The 20,462-nt window shown below is 51.0% G+C and overlaps 10 protein-coding genes across 10 annotated transcripts; 6 read left to right on the forward strand and 4 right to left on the reverse strand.

The window, feature by feature from the left end:
• Positions 1 to 23: 23 nt before the first annotated feature.
• On the reverse strand, positions 24 to 788 carry CC77DRAFT_1006562 (hypothetical protein; the record flags this gene model as incomplete). Its single annotated transcript, XM_018523424.1, has 1 exon — positions 24 to 788. The coding sequence occupies one exon, from the start codon at positions 786 to 788 to the stop codon at positions 24 to 26; it is 765 nt and encodes a 254-aa protein (XP_018388577.1).
• Positions 789 to 1,130: 342 nt separating this feature from the next.
• Positions 1,131 to 2,317, reverse strand: CC77DRAFT_1006563 (hypothetical protein; the record flags this gene model as incomplete). Its single annotated transcript, XM_018523425.1, has 2 exons — positions 1,131 to 2,184; positions 2,235 to 2,317. The coding sequence occupies 2 exons, from the start codon at positions 2,315 to 2,317 to the stop codon at positions 1,131 to 1,133; spliced, it is 1,137 nt and encodes a 378-aa protein (XP_018388578.1).
• A 326-nt stretch (positions 2,318 to 2,643) lies between these two features.
• On the forward strand, positions 2,644 to 4,688 carry CC77DRAFT_1017990 (hypothetical protein). The gene is made up of 4 exons (XM_018524515.1): positions 2,644 to 2,783; positions 2,844 to 3,018; positions 3,070 to 4,152; positions 4,202 to 4,688. The coding sequence occupies exons 1-4, from the start codon at positions 2,680 to 2,682 to the stop codon at positions 4,538 to 4,540; spliced, it is 1,701 nt and encodes a 566-aa protein (XP_018388579.1). The 5' UTR covers positions 2,644 to 2,679; the 3' UTR covers positions 4,541 to 4,688.
• A 55-nt stretch (positions 4,689 to 4,743) lies between these two features.
• CC77DRAFT_1017991 (Aminomethyltransferase folate-binding domain-containing protein) lies at positions 4,744 to 6,154 on the forward strand. The gene has a single exon (XM_018524516.1). The coding sequence runs from the start codon at positions 4,810 to 4,812 to the stop codon at positions 6,067 to 6,069; it is 1,260 nt and encodes a 419-aa protein (XP_018388580.1). The 5' UTR covers positions 4,744 to 4,809; the 3' UTR covers positions 6,070 to 6,154.
• A 34-nt stretch (positions 6,155 to 6,188) lies between these two features.
• CC77DRAFT_1017992 (hypothetical protein) lies at positions 6,189 to 7,758 on the forward strand. The gene has a single exon (XM_018524517.1). The coding sequence runs from the start codon at positions 6,413 to 6,415 to the stop codon at positions 7,625 to 7,627; it is 1,215 nt and encodes a 404-aa protein (XP_018388581.1). The 5' UTR covers positions 6,189 to 6,412; the 3' UTR covers positions 7,628 to 7,758.
• A 218-nt stretch (positions 7,759 to 7,976) lies between these two features.
• On the forward strand, positions 7,977 to 9,792 carry CC77DRAFT_1017993 (HET-domain-containing protein). The gene is made up of 2 exons (XM_018524518.1): positions 7,977 to 8,984; positions 9,050 to 9,792. Exons 1-2 carry the CDS (start codon positions 8,096 to 8,098, stop codon positions 9,691 to 9,693), a joined length of 1,533 nt encoding a protein of 510 aa, XP_018388582.1. The 5' UTR covers positions 7,977 to 8,095; the 3' UTR covers positions 9,694 to 9,792.
• On the reverse strand, positions 9,450 to 11,364 carry CC77DRAFT_696435 (acid protease). Its single transcript, XM_018532798.1, has one exon. The coding sequence runs from the start codon at positions 11,098 to 11,100 to the stop codon at positions 9,883 to 9,885; it is 1,218 nt and encodes a 405-aa protein (XP_018388583.1). The 5' UTR covers positions 11,101 to 11,364; the 3' UTR covers positions 9,450 to 9,882.
• A 1,720-nt stretch (positions 11,365 to 13,084) lies between these two features.
• Positions 13,085 to 16,392, forward strand: CC77DRAFT_930146 (hypothetical protein; the record flags this gene model as incomplete). The annotated part of the gene is made up of 3 exons (XM_018534146.1): positions 13,085 to 13,112; positions 13,172 to 14,410; positions 14,459 to 16,392. 3 exons carry the CDS (start codon positions 13,085 to 13,087, stop codon positions 16,390 to 16,392), a joined length of 3,201 nt encoding a protein of 1,066 aa, XP_018388584.1.
• A 902-nt stretch (positions 16,393 to 17,294) lies between these two features.
• Positions 17,295 to 19,178, reverse strand: CC77DRAFT_929687 (D-xylose-proton symporter; the record flags this gene model as incomplete). Its single annotated transcript, XM_018534116.1, has 4 exons — positions 17,295 to 17,987; positions 18,045 to 18,688; positions 18,743 to 19,028; positions 19,080 to 19,178. The coding sequence occupies 4 exons, from the start codon at positions 19,176 to 19,178 to the stop codon at positions 17,295 to 17,297; spliced, it is 1,722 nt and encodes a 573-aa protein (XP_018388585.1).
• A 465-nt stretch (positions 19,179 to 19,643) lies between these two features.
• On the forward strand, positions 19,644 to 20,454 carry CC77DRAFT_1038738 (nicotinamide riboside kinase; the record flags this gene model as incomplete). Its single annotated transcript, XM_018527128.1, has 3 exons — positions 19,644 to 19,859; positions 19,908 to 20,224; positions 20,277 to 20,454. The coding sequence occupies 3 exons, from the start codon at positions 19,644 to 19,646 to the stop codon at positions 20,452 to 20,454; spliced, it is 711 nt and encodes a 236-aa protein (XP_018388586.1).
• Positions 20,455 to 20,462: the final 8 nt, after the last annotated feature.

Raw genomic sequence — 20,462 nt, forward strand, 5'->3', positions numbered from 1 at the left:
CCTATGCTGGGTGCCACACAACCTCAGTCCGCGCCGGTCTTCTTTGTGCCATCCAAAACATGCGCCTCCATTGTTCCTTCTGGCCACAATGTCGGTCCTGCAGCCGTATAGTTCGTAATCCTACTCCAAAACTCTGGTATCAGCACGCCCGTTGAATTCCACTGGTATCCACCCGGAAATTTGATCGTCGGGCCCGGAACACCCACACCACTGCCCACGACATTGATCTGCGCACAAGCAATATAGAATTGGTAGTTATCTGGTTTATGTGCTGCATGGAGCGCGAGACCTTCGGCGCGGAGCAGATATTCGCCTGATGGTGTTTCAGAAGGAAGCTTGAAGTTGAACGTTCGCGCGTTGTGGGTTGCCCATTTGAGGATGCCGTCGCTGGCGCCGTAGCTCGAGTTCAAAGAATAGGTCAAGCTGTAGATCTTTGTCCAGTCGCCTGAGCCATCGTACTCAGCGGCAGGGCCTGGCGCTCTAGATAGGTAAATCTGTTGTGGCCCAGGGTGGCCGAAAGTATCCTTGACCGCGAAGCCTAGCATATCGCCAGCAGCAACGGTGTAGGTTTTGGTGTTGATTGCAACACCGGATTCTGCACCGGAGTTGCAGCGCATATATATGGAATTGACGTCTTGAAGAGGGTAGTTGGAATTGTTGGTTTTGCGAACGTATTCATATGGTGAGCCAATGATCTCGCCATTAACGATTACACGGTCGTAGTTCCAGTGTGCGAGACATGTCGATGCGCTTAGCAAAGGACAAACTATCAAATTGGAGAGCTTCATTGCGATTGTTGTGTTGAACATAGAACAGCTATCTGTGGCTCTCTTATACTGTGTACTTGGACATCTGGTCATGAGGCTCGGGAATCGTTGTACCGACATAGATGAGTATAGATAGTGTTTTCGGTCAAGATCCGGGAATATGTGTCGATCTCCAGGATAATGCCAGGTTATTGATTGTTTTGCCGGTAGTGCTCGAGCGCGTAGATTGATGTTGGCCTAGAGAGCAAATGAACATAGAAAGACCATTCTGCATAAATCCTTCAAGCTTCGTGCAAGGGTCTATCAGAGTAGGCGATGGTTCGCAATGCTGATGAAAAATGATTGCAAATTTCAGCGATGCGCTCAATTACTGATCGTACTCATTGTGGCTTTAGGCAACGACCTTGTGCAGCCATAGCAGATGTCTCTTCTGGCATGTGTAGACTCGAAGTCATCCCCATCTTGCTGATCACCACCCCAGCCATGGATGCCAAATCGACCGCCAGGTACAGGCATACTACACAGGCTGCATTTTGGGTCTGAAAGTGCATCGGGTCGAGCCTCAAGCTTGCTTGTTGTGCGTACGACATTTGCAACGATACTTGGAAAGTTCTCCTCGACCGATTCGAAGTACTGCGTCATGAGATCGTCAATAGTGGTATTCTTTGAGCTTGTCGATGCTTGGGTGGCTCCTGATGAGGTCTCATGAACAAGTGATGATAGACCAGGATCGGCCATGTTGATGTAAGATACTAGCTCTTTCTTTAGGACATCTCGAAGCGGGTAATGGAAGTTGAGATCAAATGGCGACGATCCGTCGGAGACTTGCCAAGGCAGAGAGAAACCTCTGCCCTTCGCGGTCTCAGCAAGTGTCTTTTGAGCGAGTCTGGTGGTGCTGTCACCCCAGAGAACACTTTCGCAACCAGTCGATTTGGCATATTCTACGATCAGCCTTGTTCGAAGGGTAGACAACACGTCTGCACGAGCAGTTGCCGATGTGAGCGAATTAATCATGCGAACGAAATGCTCCTCAGGGCTCCAGCCTACGGTTTCCTCGGTCCGTGGCACCAGAGACCGGATTGAGGCATCGTCTGGGACCATGCGAAATACATCGTGCAACGGCAGTGAGGCATAGTGATGGTCCGGGTATTGTTCGCGAGCCTTGTCGAGCAGCTGAGCAGCCTGCACTTTCTGCTCCGGATCTTCGATGTATATCGCGCTGATCTCAAATCCGGTCCGGCCAGTCTTGCTCTTTTGCGTCTTTAGATGCAGATCCAGTATATGAAGGAGAGTTATAGATGAGACGCCGAACGACAGGGGTACTAGAATCCTACGTTGCTGCTCGGCTCCAAAATTCACACGAAACGACTCCAAGCGCTTGATGCATTTTGTATGCACATAGCGGGCAAAACAGTCACTGCACAAATTTAGCAAATTCTTCTTCCCCTCTAGGTGGCGTAGACTGACTGGCAAAGTGGCTCAGAGCGCACAACGAGGACGGAAATATTGTCTTTGCATCGCCTGCAAGGCTCATCAGAGGTGCCAGCCATGTGTTTGCCTGGCATGATGTGCATGTGTCTTGTTTTTTTTGGGGGGGGGGGGGGTTATTGGTGAAAGGGCTTGGTAGGGCTGACTGGTCGGCTGTTTCGGTGATGGTTGCCCATTGAAGGCTCCAAGGCTGCGCCACATTCTAGGAAGCGCGCTAAGAGCTACCGGGAAGGCGGACTCGTAGGTGACGAACGCGCAAGCTAAACATCGACAACTAAACACGACCCTACACCCATGACCCGTCTTGGACCAGGAATTGACGGAAAGACACTATCGCCGACTCGACTCGAACCGCATCCCTCCGCCTGAAGCGCTGTAAACCCCCAGCCGTCAGCTCCGCCAGCTGGCCTCACATCGCGGCAAGATGAAGGCACGGCTGCGCAACCTCGCTCTACTGCTGTTAACTACTGTGACAGCAGTAGCAGCGATGGACGTGACGCTGTCTGATAAGGAGACCCAAAAATGCAGGTATGAGGAAAATGCCGGGCCATGAGTTACACATGGACAGCATGCTGATCCAAAGTCCAGTGGCATGTACAGCAAGAAGTCGTGGGGAGGCAAGGTCGACCCCTTCATACTTGTTAAATTCATAAAAGATCCGAAGAAGAACGAAGGAATCAAGGACCAGACTGTCAGTGTCGTGGTCTGGGAATGGAAAGACACTTTGCTTCTGGGCGCACCTTCCGATTTGCCCGTGAACGATGTATGTGGGCCTTGCATGGTATCTGGATGATCCAACTGACAAGTTTCTCAGGAAAACCGCCATTACATTTGCGACGACGAATCGATCAAATTAAACCTCTGCAACGGCACACATAAAGGCGAATGGGTACTCGCGGAAGACGTCGAGAACCTCTGGCAAATGCCTATCAGGACCGAAGCTATCGACCTGAACGACCCGAAAGCAATCAAGTACCCGATCTCCACCGCAGAGACCAAAGTACCAATCAAAACTGGCTATTACTGTGTGGCTGCGAATGCGCAAGACAAGCAATTGCAATTCGAGGCTATCGTGACTTTTCGGAACGCTTATGGAGAGCTGCAAGCCGCCCAGATCGCAAAGCTGCCTTTTTACGGCGGAATCACCATTGTGTATTTTGTTGTGTTGGCATTCTGGGGCTTCCTCTACTTCCAGAACCGTCACGATATTCTTGCCGTCCAAAACTACATCACTGCTATCCTAGTATTTCTGGTCATCGAGATGCTGATGACTTGGGGCTATTACGACTACCAGAACCGCCACGGTAACAACGTCGGCACCAAGGCACTCATGATTGTCGTCGCCGTACTCAACGCTTTCCGTAACTCCTTCTCCTTCTTCCTGCTCCTGATCGTATGTATGGGATATGGCGTCGTCAAGCCTTCCCTCGGCAAGACAATGACGGTCGTCCGCTGGCTTGCTGTAGCACACTTCGTCTTTGGCGTAATTTATGCTGTAGCCTCACTTACTGTTCGTCCCGATGACGCCGGACCTCTAGTTCTGTTGGTCATCCTCCCACTCTCAGCCACACTTACGGCGTTTTACATCTGGACCCTGAACTCGCTCAACCTTACGATGAAGGATTTGATGGAGCGAAAGCAGCACGTCAAAGCTACCATGTATAAGAGGTTATGGTGGTGCATTTTGACGAGCATTATTGTCATTTTCGGTTTCTTCTTCATCAACAGCTTCACCTTCGCCGGAGCTTCGACCCCCGACTTTGCTCCGACACACTGGCAAACACGATGGTTCGTGCTTGACGGCTGGCTAAATCTTGTCTACTTGGCGGATGTGTGTTTTGTTGCGTACATGTGGAGGCCAACAGCCAACAACCGGAGATTTGCCATGAGTGATGAGGTACGTTCATACAACTATACCATTTATACATTCTTACTGACGACTCTAGATTGCCCAAGATGATGAAGGTTTCGAGATCGCATCCCTCAGAGATTCTCTTGATGAAGAGGAAAGAGGCTCAGATCAGCCTCCATCCTACGACCCAGCGCAGAGGTCAAACAACAACGCGCGCGATGTGTCGCCATTGCCGGCACCACAAGCACAGAAGCCCATTGTTCCTCCCAGGGAGAGTCTTGATGGCGATACCATCTTCGCTGTAGGCGAGGACGACAAGTGGAGTAGTGACGAAAGTGACGAGAGTGACGAGAGTGACGACGAGTCAGGGCCGGCGAGCCCAAAAGAGGGCAATAGCGAGCGTTCAAGGTTAACGGGTCGTAAGAACGACTAGTTCTTGGCTTGACGCGACCATACTTCGAATTATTGAGCAGCGGCGTTGAATGTCCGAGAACGCTTTTCAAATCGATAGCGTGTGCTCATATTCTGTCTTGTAGATTAGGCGTTTCTAGCGTTCTGAATAGTGATTTTAGTTCGAGGAGTCAGATCTGGCATATTCGATCACCTCTTAGTCTAGTCTTAACTCCGCAAATGCCGCATGCCGTCAGAGCTCTTTCTTGTCCATCACGTCCCTCATCTCACACCGAGAACCTGGTCACCATCATGGCTGCCTTATCGCTGGGTGCATCACGAAAGACGCCCAAATATATATGCGATGCTTGCAGGACGAATTTGCGCTGTCTGCCCAGACCCGCCGCCGACGCGCACCGAACATTTAGCACCGCGTCGTCTTCAAACGACAGAATCTCAACGCGACCGATAGCCCCTTCGTTCTTTCGCAATCGAGCCGACATTCGACCATCAGCCATTAGGAATGCTCGTGAAATATCTTCGGGACGCCCTTACTCGATAGAGGCTTCTCCGCAAGCTGCTGGCTCGAACTTCGCAGCGCTTCCGCATCGCCGCCTTATCTCCCTTACTGGCCCCCATACTGTGAAGTTTCTGCAAGGGCTCATTACGAATAAAGTCGACGAAAGCCGACAATCGCCCTTCTACGCAGCCTTTCTCGATGCGCGCGGCAGAGTGTTGTGGGATGTGTTTGTCTGGGTGTGGCCAAAGTTGGTGCAGGAGAAGGAGCCTTGGGCATGCTACATTGAAGTTGATGAGAGTGAATTCGAGTCTCTGAAAAAGCATCTAAAGAGGCACAAACTCCGGAGCAAGGTGCAGATTTCGGATGTGAGTGCAGATGAGATAGGCGTGTGGGCGGCCTGGGGCTCAGAAGCCGGGCAACGCAGATCAGAAAGTATAATCGCCGAAATGAGCGATCCACGCTGCCCAGATATGCGTCGTTATCTCGCGAGCGCAAATACAACAACGGTAATAGAGGGAGCCGAGCCAGTGGACGTACGAGAATACCACCTCCAACGCTACAGGAATGGCATACCCGAAGGACCACAAGAGATAGCAAGAGAGAGCGCATTGCCAATGGAGTGCAATATTGATCTCTCGCATGGTATAGACTTCAAGAAAGGTTGTTACGTTGGCCAGGAACTTACCATTCGCACAAAACACACCGGCATCGTCCGGAAGCGCATCTTGCCTGTCCATATCGACAACCCCGGCAAAACAGCTGCCCTACCGGAACATGGGACTGACATTAAGCAGCTAGATGAAAACGGACATATCAAGAAGGGGCGTGCAGCAGGCAAGTTCATCAGAGGCATTGGAGATGTGGGTCTAGCACTGTGTCGATTGGAAAACATGACTAGTATGAAAATCAGTGCTGAGGGAGGGACGTGGAAACCTGGTATGGAGTTTGGGTGTGAGACGAATGATGGGATTGTCAAGTTAAATCCCATTTTGCACGATTGGTTCGTGCAAAGGGAGAGGGAGCTTTGGGACAAGAATAGGTTGAGGCTGTAGAGATATGATGAATCGCAGCATGTTCACCATTTTATGTCCCGTGTAAATACCTGTTTGTATTTGGATTCATCGTTGAAATATGCCGTGCAAGTTCTGGTCTTGACCGGCACGCTTTGTTTGCAATAGCCCGTAAGCCTACCCGTGGATGGTGGGGCTGTGCAATTGTGGCTTGGCCCGTGTAGCCTGGAAAACGTCACCTGGCTGTTCCATGCCGTATCTTTACTATACCCTGACCACACCCGTAATCATAATTTCTGACCTTCCTCCGCTGTACTTCCAATGTTCTTTTGCCTATAGTTCCTCTTTCGCAGCCAACGTGTTTGTATCTTAATAACTAGTTGATATGGTCGCCACACTACCCTCAAGCTCATCCAAGCACCACTTCTCCATCTCAAGCATCATCTCAAAATTTCGGGTAAGGAAAACGACGGGCAACGACAAGAACGGTGCGCAATCAGTGCAAGATGCACCACTAGAAGCGCGGCCGCCACTGAAGCCGGGAATGTTACCCTTAGTCCTACCAGAGCATCAACAAACTCTATCGAGACTCGGTTGGACCACTGTCACTTTTCCAAACTGTTTGTCAGCACAATCATCCCCAGACTTGAACGAGCCCCATGCGCCAGAGCCTGGATCTCATCCTCTTCAGACTGCCTACGAGCAGCTATTCGCAGCAAGTCAAGCTTTCTTCAACCAGCCCGATAAGGAAAAGCAGCAATGGAAGCACAAACTTAGGTCTGAAGAGGGCTGGTCCAAGATCCCAGGAGAAAAGGAATTCATCACTTTGAGAACCCTGGAGTATTGCCCGGAAGTCTTAAGAGAGCCTGCTGAGAGATATTGGGATCTCATCGGACAACACTGCAAAAACACGTTGGGCAGAATCTCGACGTCCCTGGGATTGCCAGACGGCGAAGATGAGGGACTGAAGCAATACGTAGGACCCTGTGGTTTATTTCAAGATTCAGATAAGAAGAAAACAGCGACGATGTTGCGTTTATTTCGATATGAAGGATGGGAAGCGAAGGTCGTCGCTGAACCGCATGCTGATCTAGGACTACTAAGTGTGGTGGTGGGGGATGTGCCTGGCCTGGAGGTCTGGGATGGAGCCGACTGGTTCGCTGTAGAGAAAGTAGTCGAGGGTTCTGGGAGAAAAGGAGCTACTATGCTTGCTGGACGGCAACTCGAACGACTCTCCAATGGAAGATATCCTGCTGGTGGCCATCGCGTCGTAGCTTATGGATCCATGGAACCTCCAACAAGCCCCACCCAATCTGCTCCGCAGCCTTCTTCCACTAATTGCGCTTCTGTCGATGACAAAAGATACCGGTTTTCGATTGTCTTCGTTCTCCGTGCTCATGAACCTACTATTATCAAATCCGATTCCCTAGAGACTGAAGTCACCGGCAAATGGGCTGAACCTATGAACGGCATTACTGCTGGTAAATTTTACGAGAAGATTCGAAGCCAGCATTTCAATATCAACATCGACATGGACGAGAGGGAGAAGCAAAGGAACAAGCTAAACAACATCAAAGGAGGGAGGAAAGACGAGAGATGAAAGCCTGTGAAAGAAGGCGAGTTGAGCAGTGATTGAATTAGTTCTATCGTATTTTAGACATGATTGCATAACTTTTGACAGAATCAATCCATACAATCATACATGTCGCTGCAAGGAGAGGAGCTAATCAGATTTGGCCTAGTATCCTCATTTGAACACCGAACCTTGTCCACCTTGCTTTATGCACATACACCACTAATATTATCACTGAATCGCGCTGCATGAGGCGATGCGCGAATCAATCCATCGTTCATTGTAGCACTGGTATCAGCTGAAGTGCGCAGTATGACGCATACCTAGGTAGGTTTAAGGCCAGCTGTAGGCTCAGCCTCCTGTCATCTTGTGGTGGGGTCGAAATCGAAATCGAGAACCTCATCTCCACAACTCGTCAATACCAGTCCAAGTCTTTGGAGATCTGGCAAAATCCTCAGGCGGCCCAACAATATTCGCCTGATACGCAGTTCCATCATGATCTTTATCGACACTAAGACCCTGGCTCTGCATGTTCGAGATTATGCTGATCCAGATCAACGGTATGCCATCTTGTCGCACGTATGGGGTCCTACCAAGGACGAGTTGACTTATGAAGAGATGCATGTTGCTCCGCAAGACCGTCCAAAATCCACGCTCGCAAAGCCAGGGTACCGGAAGATCATCGAGACCTGCAGGATAGCTTCTTCACCTCGGTACAGACTGCCATATGTATGGTGCGATACTTGCTGCATCAACAAGTCTAGCAGTGCAGAGCTTAGCGAAGCAATCAACTCTATGTTCAGATACTACAAAGAAGCTCGGGTGTGCTTCGCCTATCTCTTCGACGTCACTGAAAGCGATTACTCCTTCATCTCATCAAAATGGTTTTCTCGCGGCTGGACACTACAGGAACTCATTGCGCCGAGGGATGTCGTCTTCTACAACCAAGAATGGGAGTTTCGAGGTACGAAATCGAGCCTGGCTACCCAGATTACGGAGATCACAGGAATTCCTGACAAGATCCTCAAGCAAGAGATGGAGCTGAGCGAGGTGCCTGTTGCTCAGCGCTTCTCGTGGGCAGCTGAGCGCAAGACCACCCGGGACGAAGACATGGCATACAGCCTCCTTGGTATATTCGATATTAACATGGCAATGCTGTATGGAGAAGGGTCAAAAGCATTCATCCGCTTGCAAGAACAGATACTCAGCCAATGTGCTGATGACTCGATCTTCCTGTGGAATGACCAATTCTCGGATCAGGAGCTGACAGGTCTCCTTGCTCCTTCTCCGAAAAGTTTTCGACAAATGCGATCAATCACACCTGAGCCGACAGTACGTCCGCGGGACTTTTACCTTACAAATCGTGGCATCCGTCTCAAGCTGGGTAAGAGATGTCCCTGCACGAATTGCATGTGAGACATGTACTGACCCCGTACATGCATCTTCTAGGTCTCGCATGGGACAACGATACCGGACTTGCTATATTACCAGTAAAGCACTCCCTCGGTACCGTGGGCAAACCTGTTGGTGTATACCTCAGGCGAGTGGGGCCGGATTTATTTGTTCGCGCGCAGCCTCAAAAGTGCCCCTCGGTGAAGACCGAAGTGGTGTACACTGAGTTCACTGCAGTCAAATCGTTGACAACTACGCAAGCCGCGACTATCACGGACAAAGTCATGCGAGTAATTAAGCCTGCGAGTGTCCGTGTCAACCGAGTAGAACCCAATGGCCTTTGGGATCCATCCGCAAAGTGGCTGCACGCAACGCACACTGGCGCCATCATCGGCTATATGGAGTTCAAATCCGATGCATATCCTGTCTTCGCATTTGTGTTCTTCTTCAGGAACGGCCATTGGTCAGCTACCGTGGTCGTTGGTGATCGGTGGACTGCTAGACGGAAGGACTTTTACAGACACTACCATGTCAATCTTCATGAGCTCTGGTATTTCGACACAATGGGCGATTCTAGGATGGAAAAGATCGACAGAATTAAACCTGACTCCCATGTTTTGACACTGCATATGCGAGTTGCAAGGGGTACTGCACGACCCCACCTGGAGATAAGGGAAGTAGATAGGAAAGAGGGCTCATGATGAAGTCCCGATAGTTTCTGAGTGTGGAGAGCGATAGGAATTCACATTATGTCATAGATCAATCAGACAATACAACACAATCGGAAATGGACAGGCATGTAAGTAGTTACATGAGAATACAAAAGTCTTATATGGGTTTGAGTTACAAATATCTACAAGAATGAATGAAGAATGCTGTGTGAGCCATGATCATTGGTACAGGTAATCGTACTCCTTCTTCAACCTTCCAAAGCCAATCTTTGGCTGGTAGTCCTCGACCTTGTCAGCACCAAAGTCGTAGACGGAGTAATATCTCTGTAGGAACGCAGCACCGACAAGCGCGAACCCGTACTGCTCGCTATCGTCAAATGGCGGCATGCACTGGTCACCAGGCTCGGTGAACTCGTCACCTCGCATAGTGAATGACACATCGTCTTCGGGAGCACCCTCACCAAGAGTCAGAGTGACTGCCCACGAAGCATTCAAATGTTGACACTCCATGCGCTCCTCACCATTCATAAGCTTGGTGTTGTTCCAGCCAAGGTTGAAGTACATGGCATCGACAATCTCTGTCGGGACGGAAAGGCGTCCAGCTCCCGTATCGAAAACAGCTCCGGCTTGATACGTTGACCATGTCGTGTTGGCCTTTGGGAAACCGCCCTTCGTTACAGCGGTGGTGGGAAGACGACCGTTGTGAATCTCGATAGTGGCATTTGGTGCCGATGGGTCCTCTGTAACGAGTACGTTGACGCTCCTGAGTGGCGCACGCCAGAGCTGATATTCTGCCTCTTTCCTCAAGGGCGCGTAGACCATCTCGCCGTCCACATACTTGTCTTCATGGCTGCCACCAATGGTCAAAACACCATCTTGCTCGCCTTCATCCTTCAAGTTCTTTCCGTAGTACAGTCCAAAACGTGGAGCATCCAGTTGACCGTTCCACAGTAACTGTTCGACCAAGGTCGTTGTGTTTTTCTCCGCAATGGTGGAAAAGCCTAAGCCGAGGAAACCGTCGGCGGTGATGAAACGCCAGCTGCTTTGGTTGGCGGACAGGAAGGTCTGGTTCCATTCTACGCCGCCGTCTGTAGTGCTGAAAATGTCCTGGAAGGTACCGCCAGCGACTTCGCCGCCTAGGTACGGAATCGACGCGGGAATGTCAAGGTTGACGGACGTTGATGAGGCGGACGCATTGTACTTTACTCGTTCGTAGTCCGAGATCTTTCCGTCCGGGCAGGAGGCCTCGGTACAGTCAGTGTTGACAAGGAAAATCGTTGACGAGCCGGTATCAAATAACAAGCGGTGTTCTTTGGCAGGTGTGCCAATATCCAGCTTGACGCTGGCATAGCTGCCCCTAACGACAACAGGCAGTTCGACTATGGATGCCGAAACGGTGGTGGCAACAGCCAAGAGCTTGATTATGTGGGCCACCATGGTGGAAGACGGGATATCGAGAAGTCAATGTAGGGTGCAGCGAGTGTAGAGAAACGGGAAGCTCTCGATATGGCAAATAGTGTCTGGTCTCGCCATAGGTATATACTCGAATTTACGCGATTCAGTACCACAGCATAAAAATCGTATCTACCAGAGTACCCGCCGGTTGTTTCAATGGTCCAGTCTATTAGAGATGAACGTCGTATTCTATTTTTAATCGAGCGGCTTTCTGGAAAGCTTCAGGCCAGATGAAGCCTGCAAGCCGATGTGAGCTGGTCGAAAGGAGGTGCGCCAAAACCATAAAAGGTCTAGTCTCGATCGGTCGGCCCGGACATGACCACGAGTGGCGCCGCTTCGCACGGGTAAGGCTGGCTAGATATGTTCTTCCAGCCGCCCGATGATGACATTAGAGCTGAGCGAACCTGGTAATGCGCATACGAGAACGTTACATCGAGGCAGAAACGACGTTCGATATAACACATGACTAGATCTCGAAGGGGAGCAGGCGCAGCTAGTACGAAGCAACAGCTACGTAATAAGTAGCTCACAGGCCGAGGAACTTCCGTGAGCACAAATCTCCGAGTGATCTGCCTCTGTCTTTCGCACAGCACGTGGGACCGCGTCTTGCTTCCTAACCCGTAAGAGTAACACACGCAAGACATTGTTCTTTACACATTTTCTGGTAGCCGCATCAGTGATGGATTTGGTGTTGTCGAAACTCGCTTTTCGCTTTCGCTGCTCAAGAAGATGGCAAACTTGGCAAGGTATGCATTCCCACAACGCAAAACTATTTGATGACCAGGTAGTACAAGCGATTCCGCTCGAATAGAGGCGCTGGATAGAACAGGTCGCTTTGCGATGCGCGAGAAGTAGAGGCGTTGAAGCCTGCACACAGCGTAGAGCGCTTGTGAGGAAGGTGCAAGGGCGTTCCGTCAGTAAGTAGGACGGGTTGGCGAGTGAAGCTCATGGGAAAGAGCATCTAAGCACCTAGGTAATCATGATAACTGTTCTTTGCTGATCAATGCGTAGTCTTCTCTTCATCTAAGCGGTAGATGATCATGACCGAATGCACATTGGCTAATCGTACGGGAAGCTGATGCGTGTCAGAGCATCTCGCGGTTTTGGAATGTGCTTGATCAAGTGAATGGAAAGTGTTGTTCCTCGTTGATAGAATGATGCAGACCAATGAGACATTTGTGCAGCGAGGCGCGAAGCTCGAGACAGTGTGTGGGATACAGCTGATGCTGGGTGTCGCAGGCTACCAGAGCCAGTGACGTTTGATAGGGTTCCAAGTTTGGTGTTTCATCGGTTGCGGAGTGCGGAACACGGCCGTAGCGTCGAGTTGGAAACGACAACCCAGGTAGCCGAACGCATGACGCCGTCAGTACAACGAGGGAGAAAGTCAAGCAGCTGGCTGCAGAAACGGTCTCATGTGCGGTGATTTAAGACGACTTGAAAGGACCGAGCCGCATCTCCTTTTTGTAGTGAAGTGGCCAGGAACAGGCTAGCGCGTGAGACGTTTCAGAACAAGGCAGGGGCATGCGTTCGGGGAAGGACAAGCAAACGACGCCAAAATCATTCACCCTCCTGGCCAGCGTCACGACCTCAGTTCCCACGGCGTGCCCCTCACTGGCAGCGACATACCCGTGGCCATATTGCTTTTCGCTCCATTCTCTCGCGCTCCCGGCCGCGTCACTCGCATGCCCCCAAACACTCGCGCCCGATTGCCGCACCACGACCAGTGGCTCAGCCGCTCCTTGCTCGAAACACGCCCCAAGAACGCATGCGACGCCTGTAACGCTCTCCCCGGACCACGCACGCGATTCTCTGCTCTTTGTGCTGCTGCTATTTCCACGGCAACTCGACTCGCGCTACCACGTCCCTGCGCAGGTCGACCCAGCCACCCATCGCGCCTCGTCTCACCTGGCCATTCCTCCGAACCACGACCCCCAATCGTTCAACGCGCGCAGAGGAATGAGCTAGGATGACGCGACCCCATATCATCAGAGCAGGTACGAAGGCATACACCGAGTGCGCAATGCGAGGTGCGCCTGCTAACCCATGTGTCTAGACACCATCGACCTGCAGGACAAAACATCGCCCACCGCCAAGGACCACTCCCACCAGCCCCAACATCCGGCGCCGCTTGGAATTGGTCCAGCAGCGCCCCATCAGCAGGCTGCTATACGACAGGTCGAGCAAGAGCGCAACTCCGAGGAGGCCCGTCTGCAAGATGCATGGAGCGACGCTGGCAGTCAGCTACGAGACGACCCCGGCTCCGATGACGACCGCACGGTAATGAACAACGCCAATCCACGAAATGGCCCCCAGCAAGACGAGCAGGCTGTCAGGCTGAATGGCGGTGCATCCGCCGACAACGATGATGCCGACATGCAGGATGCCGATGAGGAGGACATGGACGACGACATGATGGACAAGATCTCGAGTTCGCCCTCGATAGACGATGGTGGGTATTCTCTACCTCTTCACCCCGCGATCTGGCCGGCGAGACGAGAGTCTCTGACTCCCCAGTCTTCGCCCGTGCTCTCAACTATCGCTTCTCCTTCTTCTTCTTCTCCGTTTACGAATACGCCTATTCATTTTCCTATCTCTGTCCCTAATCTTTCCTCACGGGATCGACCTACATCGATCCCCGTTTCTTTACTATTTCCTTTGCACCCAGAAATCAAGTCAACGGAGCATCATCGTGGTGAGTATTCCTGGACAAGGGCCACCACGGCACCGGACAACAACGAAGAACTACTCGCGGAGGTGGGTACCAGTCCAACGACGAGACGACTGAGGGCCGTCCAACGTCGCATCGAGACAAGAGAAGACTCTCAGGCATCACTAATGTCCGAACTGGACGAGGAGCAGGTCAAACGCATATTGGAACCGATTGATCGTACCCTTCTAAACACACCGGAAGACCCCTTTCTGGATCCTGCCCCAAGTTCACCTCGAACGACAAATGACACTCCACTCAAGGCTAGCCAACCCGAAGATGAAGAGGATTCCTGGACCACCGACAGTGACGCCGACTCTTGGGACGCAGATCTGGACCAAGACAACGATGATGCATCCAATGACGTCTCTTTTTCTGATGACCCTAGATTTATCGACTCAGGATGGGGAGGCGAATGCTTACGAGAAACAGAAGATATCGACTTCGAATTCGTCTACGCCCTGCACACATTCGTCGCGACCGTCGAAGGTCAGGCAAACGCAACCAAAGGTGACACCATGGTGTTACTCGATGATAGTAACAGCTACTGGTGGCTGGTACGAGTTGTCAAGGACAACAGCATCGGTAGGCATTCGCAGCTAAACCTTCAACTATTTCTAACTCAAGCTACAGGCTATCTGCCCGCCGAACACATCGAGACACCAACAGAACGCTTAGCCCGCCTCAACAAGCATAGAAACATAGACCTCTCCGCAACCATGCTTGGCGACACCGCCGAGAAATCCAAAAATCCGCTCAAGAAGGCCATGCGACGAAGGAATGCCAAAACTGTACAATTCGCGCCACCTACTTACGTCGAAGCCTCAGACTACGATTACTCGTCCGACGAGGGTGAGGGCGAACTCTTTGGTGGACCAGAGCCAAAGCAATTACAACAGCAGCAAGCGGCAACACAGGACGGCGATGCTGCTCAAGAAGAGAACCTCCAAGTACAACCACTGAAGGTGAATGGTGCAAAGAAGGATGGCCAAACCGAGGGTGATGCACGAAGCTCAAGCGAGGAGTCTGCGAAACGATCAGAAGACCGAGAAAGAGGAAGCGAAGACGCGGTAGATCGGCCTTTGGACCCCAAAGTCTCTCGCAATGGTACGCTGCGCAACACAGACTCTTTCTTCAAAGATGAAAATACCGAAACACGCAAGATCACACTTACTCCTAACCTGCTTCGCGACGACTCAAGCACGTCAACTACCGGCTCTCGCGAGCGTGGGCCTAGTCTGGAGAGTCTGGAAAAGAATGGTTTCGCGGATAAGGTCAAGGACGACAAAAAGAAGAAAGAGAAGAAGTCAGGTATGCTCAGTGGACTCTTCAAGCGCAAGGACAGGAAGGGTAAAGGTGCACAAGACTCCATGGACAGCGACATCGAGAAACCGGAAGAAGCGGATCGCAGCTCGCCACAATCAAAACCGTCAGACGAACTTGCAGAACGGTCGTCAGCTGAACAAGTGACAGCTCCAGCACCGTTGAGACAATTGAGTAAGCCCAAGGTGCACAGAAGTCACCGAGACGATTCGCCGCAGAAGACAAAGGGCATCTTGAAGACTGAAAGCCCAACAGAGCTGAGCGCTGAACCAGATGAGTTGGACAGTGTTGACAATCAGCCGGCTGCACAACAAGCTACTTCGACTATGCGTCTGGTATCACCTGAACAAGATGAGACAAGCAAGTCAACAACAGAAGACCAAACCAGGTCTCCAGACTCAACATCCAACACCACAAGCTCAAGAAACCCATTCAGTAATATCATGAAGCCTCAACAAGAAGGGGAAGTCAAGCGCGAGAAGGTTACAAAGGCGAAGCAGCGTGTGCAATTGGATGATTTCGACTCGGATGAAAGCAGCGATCCTTTCGCGGATCCTGATGCTCGGGACAAGCAGGGGGAAACTGAGAATGTAGAGTCTACAGGTCGTCTTTCCGAGTCGCCAGTTCACGTCTCCGCAGCGGATGCACAGCCCTTGCAGAAGGAAATTGTTGCCGACAGGGAAAAAGAGTCGGAGTCTCACCACGCTCCAGGTTTGTCTACTGATAGCTCAAGTCAAGAAACCAGCTCGCCAGTATCAACGCCTACACCTGACGACAGCCCCATGAAGACTATTCCTGAGAACAACACCCTTTCGACATTCAGGTCTGACAACACGTCATCGCCCACGCATCGTGCATCTGAACCGGTCGGTCCTCCGCCGTCAAGACCAGCACCCATCCCTACCAAAGATCGCGAACCCTCACCTCCTGTATCGGCAGAAAGCACAATGCTTTCTGCGTGGTCCGACGCCTCGCTTCGTGCCTACCTGGATGACGGTAGCGAGATCCGCGACATGCTCGTTGTTATCAATGACACCACAGGTGTTGTGCCAGTCGGCCGTGATCATCCTCTCATGAAGGACTATCTCGCTGAAGAGACCAAGACCATGCAAGGCCTGAGTGGCGAACTAGATCGTCTGCTTAATGGGCTCATGGAGAAGCGTATGAAGAGAGCAGGCAGTGGTGCTAGCACAGCACGCAGCACCAGTGCAAACGGGAGTTTGAGGGCGGGGTCTAGGTTCTAGATGCGCGTTTATTGTAAGTCGTATCTTTTTTGCGTCTTTTAGTATACCCTAGGGATTGTTTCTCTTTTCTCTTCTGGCGTTTTTGGGGAATTTTAGCACGCATTATGTGGAAACGAAATCTTGGGAGACCTCTTGGAGGATTGGTCGGATTGGGCTCACCTTCTTGTTCTCTTCTGATACCTTTTTCTTCCTTCACTGACTCCTTTTCGTCTGGTCTGCATCGTTCGCTCGTTGCGCGAAATGTGCATTCTTATATGAAGCCCTGGTGGTGGCTGGTTTATATCTTCACAACTGTCTCTAATACCCTTTCGATTGCTCTGTCATGGCGCTCGTTTCTTGTCGCTTTCCTTATTGGTGTCTGGGAATTAGCTCTGTTGCACTCAGCCGCATAGGCGCGCTTTACTTTCTTCGTGCGTGGCGTTGTATTGCTAGCATTTGTATGCCAACATGTACCCCCTGTGGGGGCTCGCCATACTCAACCTCCAGATATTGATGTCTCTGCGGTGTCAATAAGTTCCTCAGCAGTGATACGTATCAGCAACGTGTTCTTCTACCTCTGGTGTATCAAGAAATGGCTCAACGACATATGGCCAAAGTTCCAATCTCTGTTCAGAATGTCGGACCCAGGTCTGTGAGAAGTGATGGGAAGTTCGACTTGTGGGATACTTGGATCATGACGAAGACGATGCGTCAGAAAGTGCTGGTGCATGATCCGGCAGGTCGGAGAACGAAAAATGACTGTGACGGAAGATGTATATGACAAAGAGGACGTCATTGAAGGCAAATATCACAGGCCCCTAGCAATGCAGGAAATTCACATGTGCATAGTGAATGATAATTCTCGATGGTGCTTGAGGATTGACACTGTCGGGTGTGCCTCTCCATCTCTATGCGTACTATTCTCATACTTTCATCACTTCTGTCTGCAACGCTTTGATAGGCTTCTCGTCAAACGCTGCAGCCTGAGCCTCCTCAAGTCCCAGACTTTGCGCAATGTTGTATAACCTTGTCTTTTCCTCATGCGCAGTGCTATCGCCAAACACAGCATCCATCTCTTCCAAGCTCTTACCCCTTGTCTCAGGAATCAAGAACCATGTGAACACAAACGCAATCAAAGCGAAAGCGGCGAAGAAGATGTATGTGCCGAAACCGATGCTCTCGAGCATGTCTGGTGTGACAAGACCGATGATGAAGTTGCACATCCATGTCGATGAAGTAGTCAGAGACATGGCCTTTGACCGGTTACCGATGTTGTAGATCTCCGAGGGTAAGACCCAGCCAATTGGTGCCCACGAGTATGAGAAGTTTACGTCGTAGATGTAGATGAATGCAATGCCTGTCCAGCCAGCTGCGGGGTGGTCTTTGAGCGTTGATCCGTAACCGCCAATGACACCGCCAACGATCAAGAGAGAAATGCAAGTACCGGCAGCACCACAGAGAAGGAGAGGGCGGCGACCGATCTTGTCGATGAGGAACAGCGCTGGGAGCGTGGATAGCGTGTTAACTATCCCGTATACACCTGTTGCAAGCAAGCCAGTGGTCTTGCCAGAAAGACCCAACTGCGAGAAGATTGTAGGTGCATAGTAGATGATTGCCTGATCACGATGTTAGCTTGCTATCTATGTCAAGCAATGCGCGCAATCGGAACATACATTACACCCGATAAACTGCTGGAAGAACATGACACAGCAGCCAATGGCCGTACGCTTGAAGGACGGCCAGGTGGAGAAAAGGGTCGAGTAGCCAGCCAGGTACAACGATACCCCAGACTTGCCAGGAAACTTTTCGCGGTTGTATTGTTCTTCGAACATGACTTCAGCTTTGATAGAAAGATACTCTTTCTGTAGCAGTTCATCATCGGGGTTGGTGCGACGAACTCGGGCCAGCGCTCGGACACCAGCCTCTTCGTTGTCACGCATACAATAGTATCGAGGTGATTCGGGAAAGAAAAGCATGCCGATACCGAGAACGAGACCAGGGAATATCTGGATGGCGAAGGGTACGCGCCATGCGGCATCGCTTTGACCGGTGCAGCCGTTAGGGCCAACGTCGTTTCGTGGGTCGAAGGCAGGCTCGGCCGCAGTACCACCAGTATAGGCAATGTCGGGCGCGCAACGTATGCCTCCAATGTATTGAGTTCCAAATTCTAACCAGTACGATACGAGGATACCGAGCGTGATGGAAAGCTGTTGAAGAACAACTAGAGTACCTCTGATGCCGGCAGTTGAGACCTCACTCATGTACATTGGAACGATCATCGTTAACATGCCAACAGCAAAACCGGCAATTGCGCGACCTAGATGCGGTGTTCAGCATGGATTGCAATCGTGTTTCTCAGAGTGTTTCATACCTGTAAAAGCCATCGGAATGTTTACTGCGCCAGCTTGGAGTGCAGAGCCGACGGTGAAGATGACAACAGCTATAATGATAGACCCTTTCCGACCGAAGCGATCGGCTACTGGTCCATTGACGAGAGAACCGAACCAAGCGGCAAGCAGTAATGTTGAAACGAACCAGCCCTTGAAAGAACTGTCTGTATAAATTCTGGGGAAGGATGCGGCAAAAGACTCCATGGTCAGCACTCCAGAGACAACACCCTGGTCATAACCAAAGAGGAAACCACCGAGGGAAGCGAACTATGCATGTTAGCTGAAATTGCAGGCACAGAAAGGTTCGTTTCAACGGACCGCAGATAAACCAAGAAGGTATGGGTTTTGTCTTAGCTCTTTGTAGACACCAATCTTTGGCGCAGCGCCAATGGCAGTGACATCGTGAACCGAGGACATCTCTGCAGTGTTCCTTGTGAGTATGCCAACGTTGGTCTTGAAGAAGAGGGATCCAATGTGAGTGGGTGGTTTAGTGGTGGCAGCACCTCATGCTTATATACCCTTGGTGCACATCTCAACCCTTCATAAGTATAACTGGGATCGGACAGCTTCGGAGCACTGTCGTCCGACCCCACGATACTCCATGTGTCTGCGCCATTAGCCGTATATGTGATGCGGGTTCCCCGCGTGCCCACATGGTAAAGTTGCCTGATTCAGGTATGGAAATTGGGTCTCCAGCATGACTTGTGCTCGGAGGGATGTGGTCCGAACTCCACAACGCAAATGTGATCTTTAGATCATCGCGTGTCGCACGTAACGCTGTAGAACTTTTTGCTCTCTCCTGCATCTTTCGATTTGAACATCTCCCAAAAGTCTTTGCAGTTTATTGAGACTTCTCTCCAATCTATCGCAAGACAATCAGCAATGGCAGACGACTCCAGCAAGGACGCCTTACGTGCAGCCATACTTGATTTGGCCAAGCGCACGGAAAACCTTCTGTCTCGCCAAGCATCCGATCCCGGTCGTCGCATGCTTGTTGCGCTTGCAGGCGTGCCAGGCGCGGGGAAGTCGACGGTATCTGATGCGCTCATCACCGAGCTCACTGCTCGAGGCAATAAAGATGTTGCTGTTGTACCAATGGTAGGAGCTGGTCGCAATCAATGATGTAGCCTCTCTAATGATTGCTAGGACGGCTTCCACTACACGCGAGAAATCTTGTCAACATTTGACGATGCCGAAGTAGCGTTCAAAAGACGTGGAGCGCCATTCACATTCGATGCGAAAGCATGCGTGACTCTTGTCAAGGCACTCAAAGAAGCTGCTGTCACCAAGGATGGCGAAGCCGACATCTGCATTACTGCACCCAGCTTTGACCATGCTGCTAAAGACCCCGTGCCAGAAGCTATCAAGATATCCTCTCGCACGCGACTCGTGATTGTCGAAGGTAATTATACGCTTCTGAGACAGAATCCATGGAATGAGATTGCAGAAGTGTGTGACGAAAGGTTGGTGATACTCGTGAATGTTGCTCCTCAAGCGCGTATTGACATTCTGTAGGTGGTTTGTCGATGCGCCTGTAGACACCGTCCGCACACGCCTAGCGCAACGTCACCTTGCTGCTGGTATTGAGACTTCCATGTCAGCTGCTATTGCAAGAGCGGAAGAAAACGACATTCCAAACGGCGAATTGATACGGTCCTTGTTGGTCAAACCCGACGTGGTTATTGAAAATTGAGCAGCTCC

This window comes from Alternaria alternata (assembly GCF_001642055.1).
Source record: "Alternaria alternata strain SRC1lrK2f unplaced genomic scaffold CC77scaffold_5, whole genome shotgun sequence".
In the NCBI taxonomy this organism is placed as follows: domain Eukaryota; kingdom Fungi; phylum Ascomycota; class Dothideomycetes; order Pleosporales; family Pleosporaceae; genus Alternaria; species Alternaria alternata.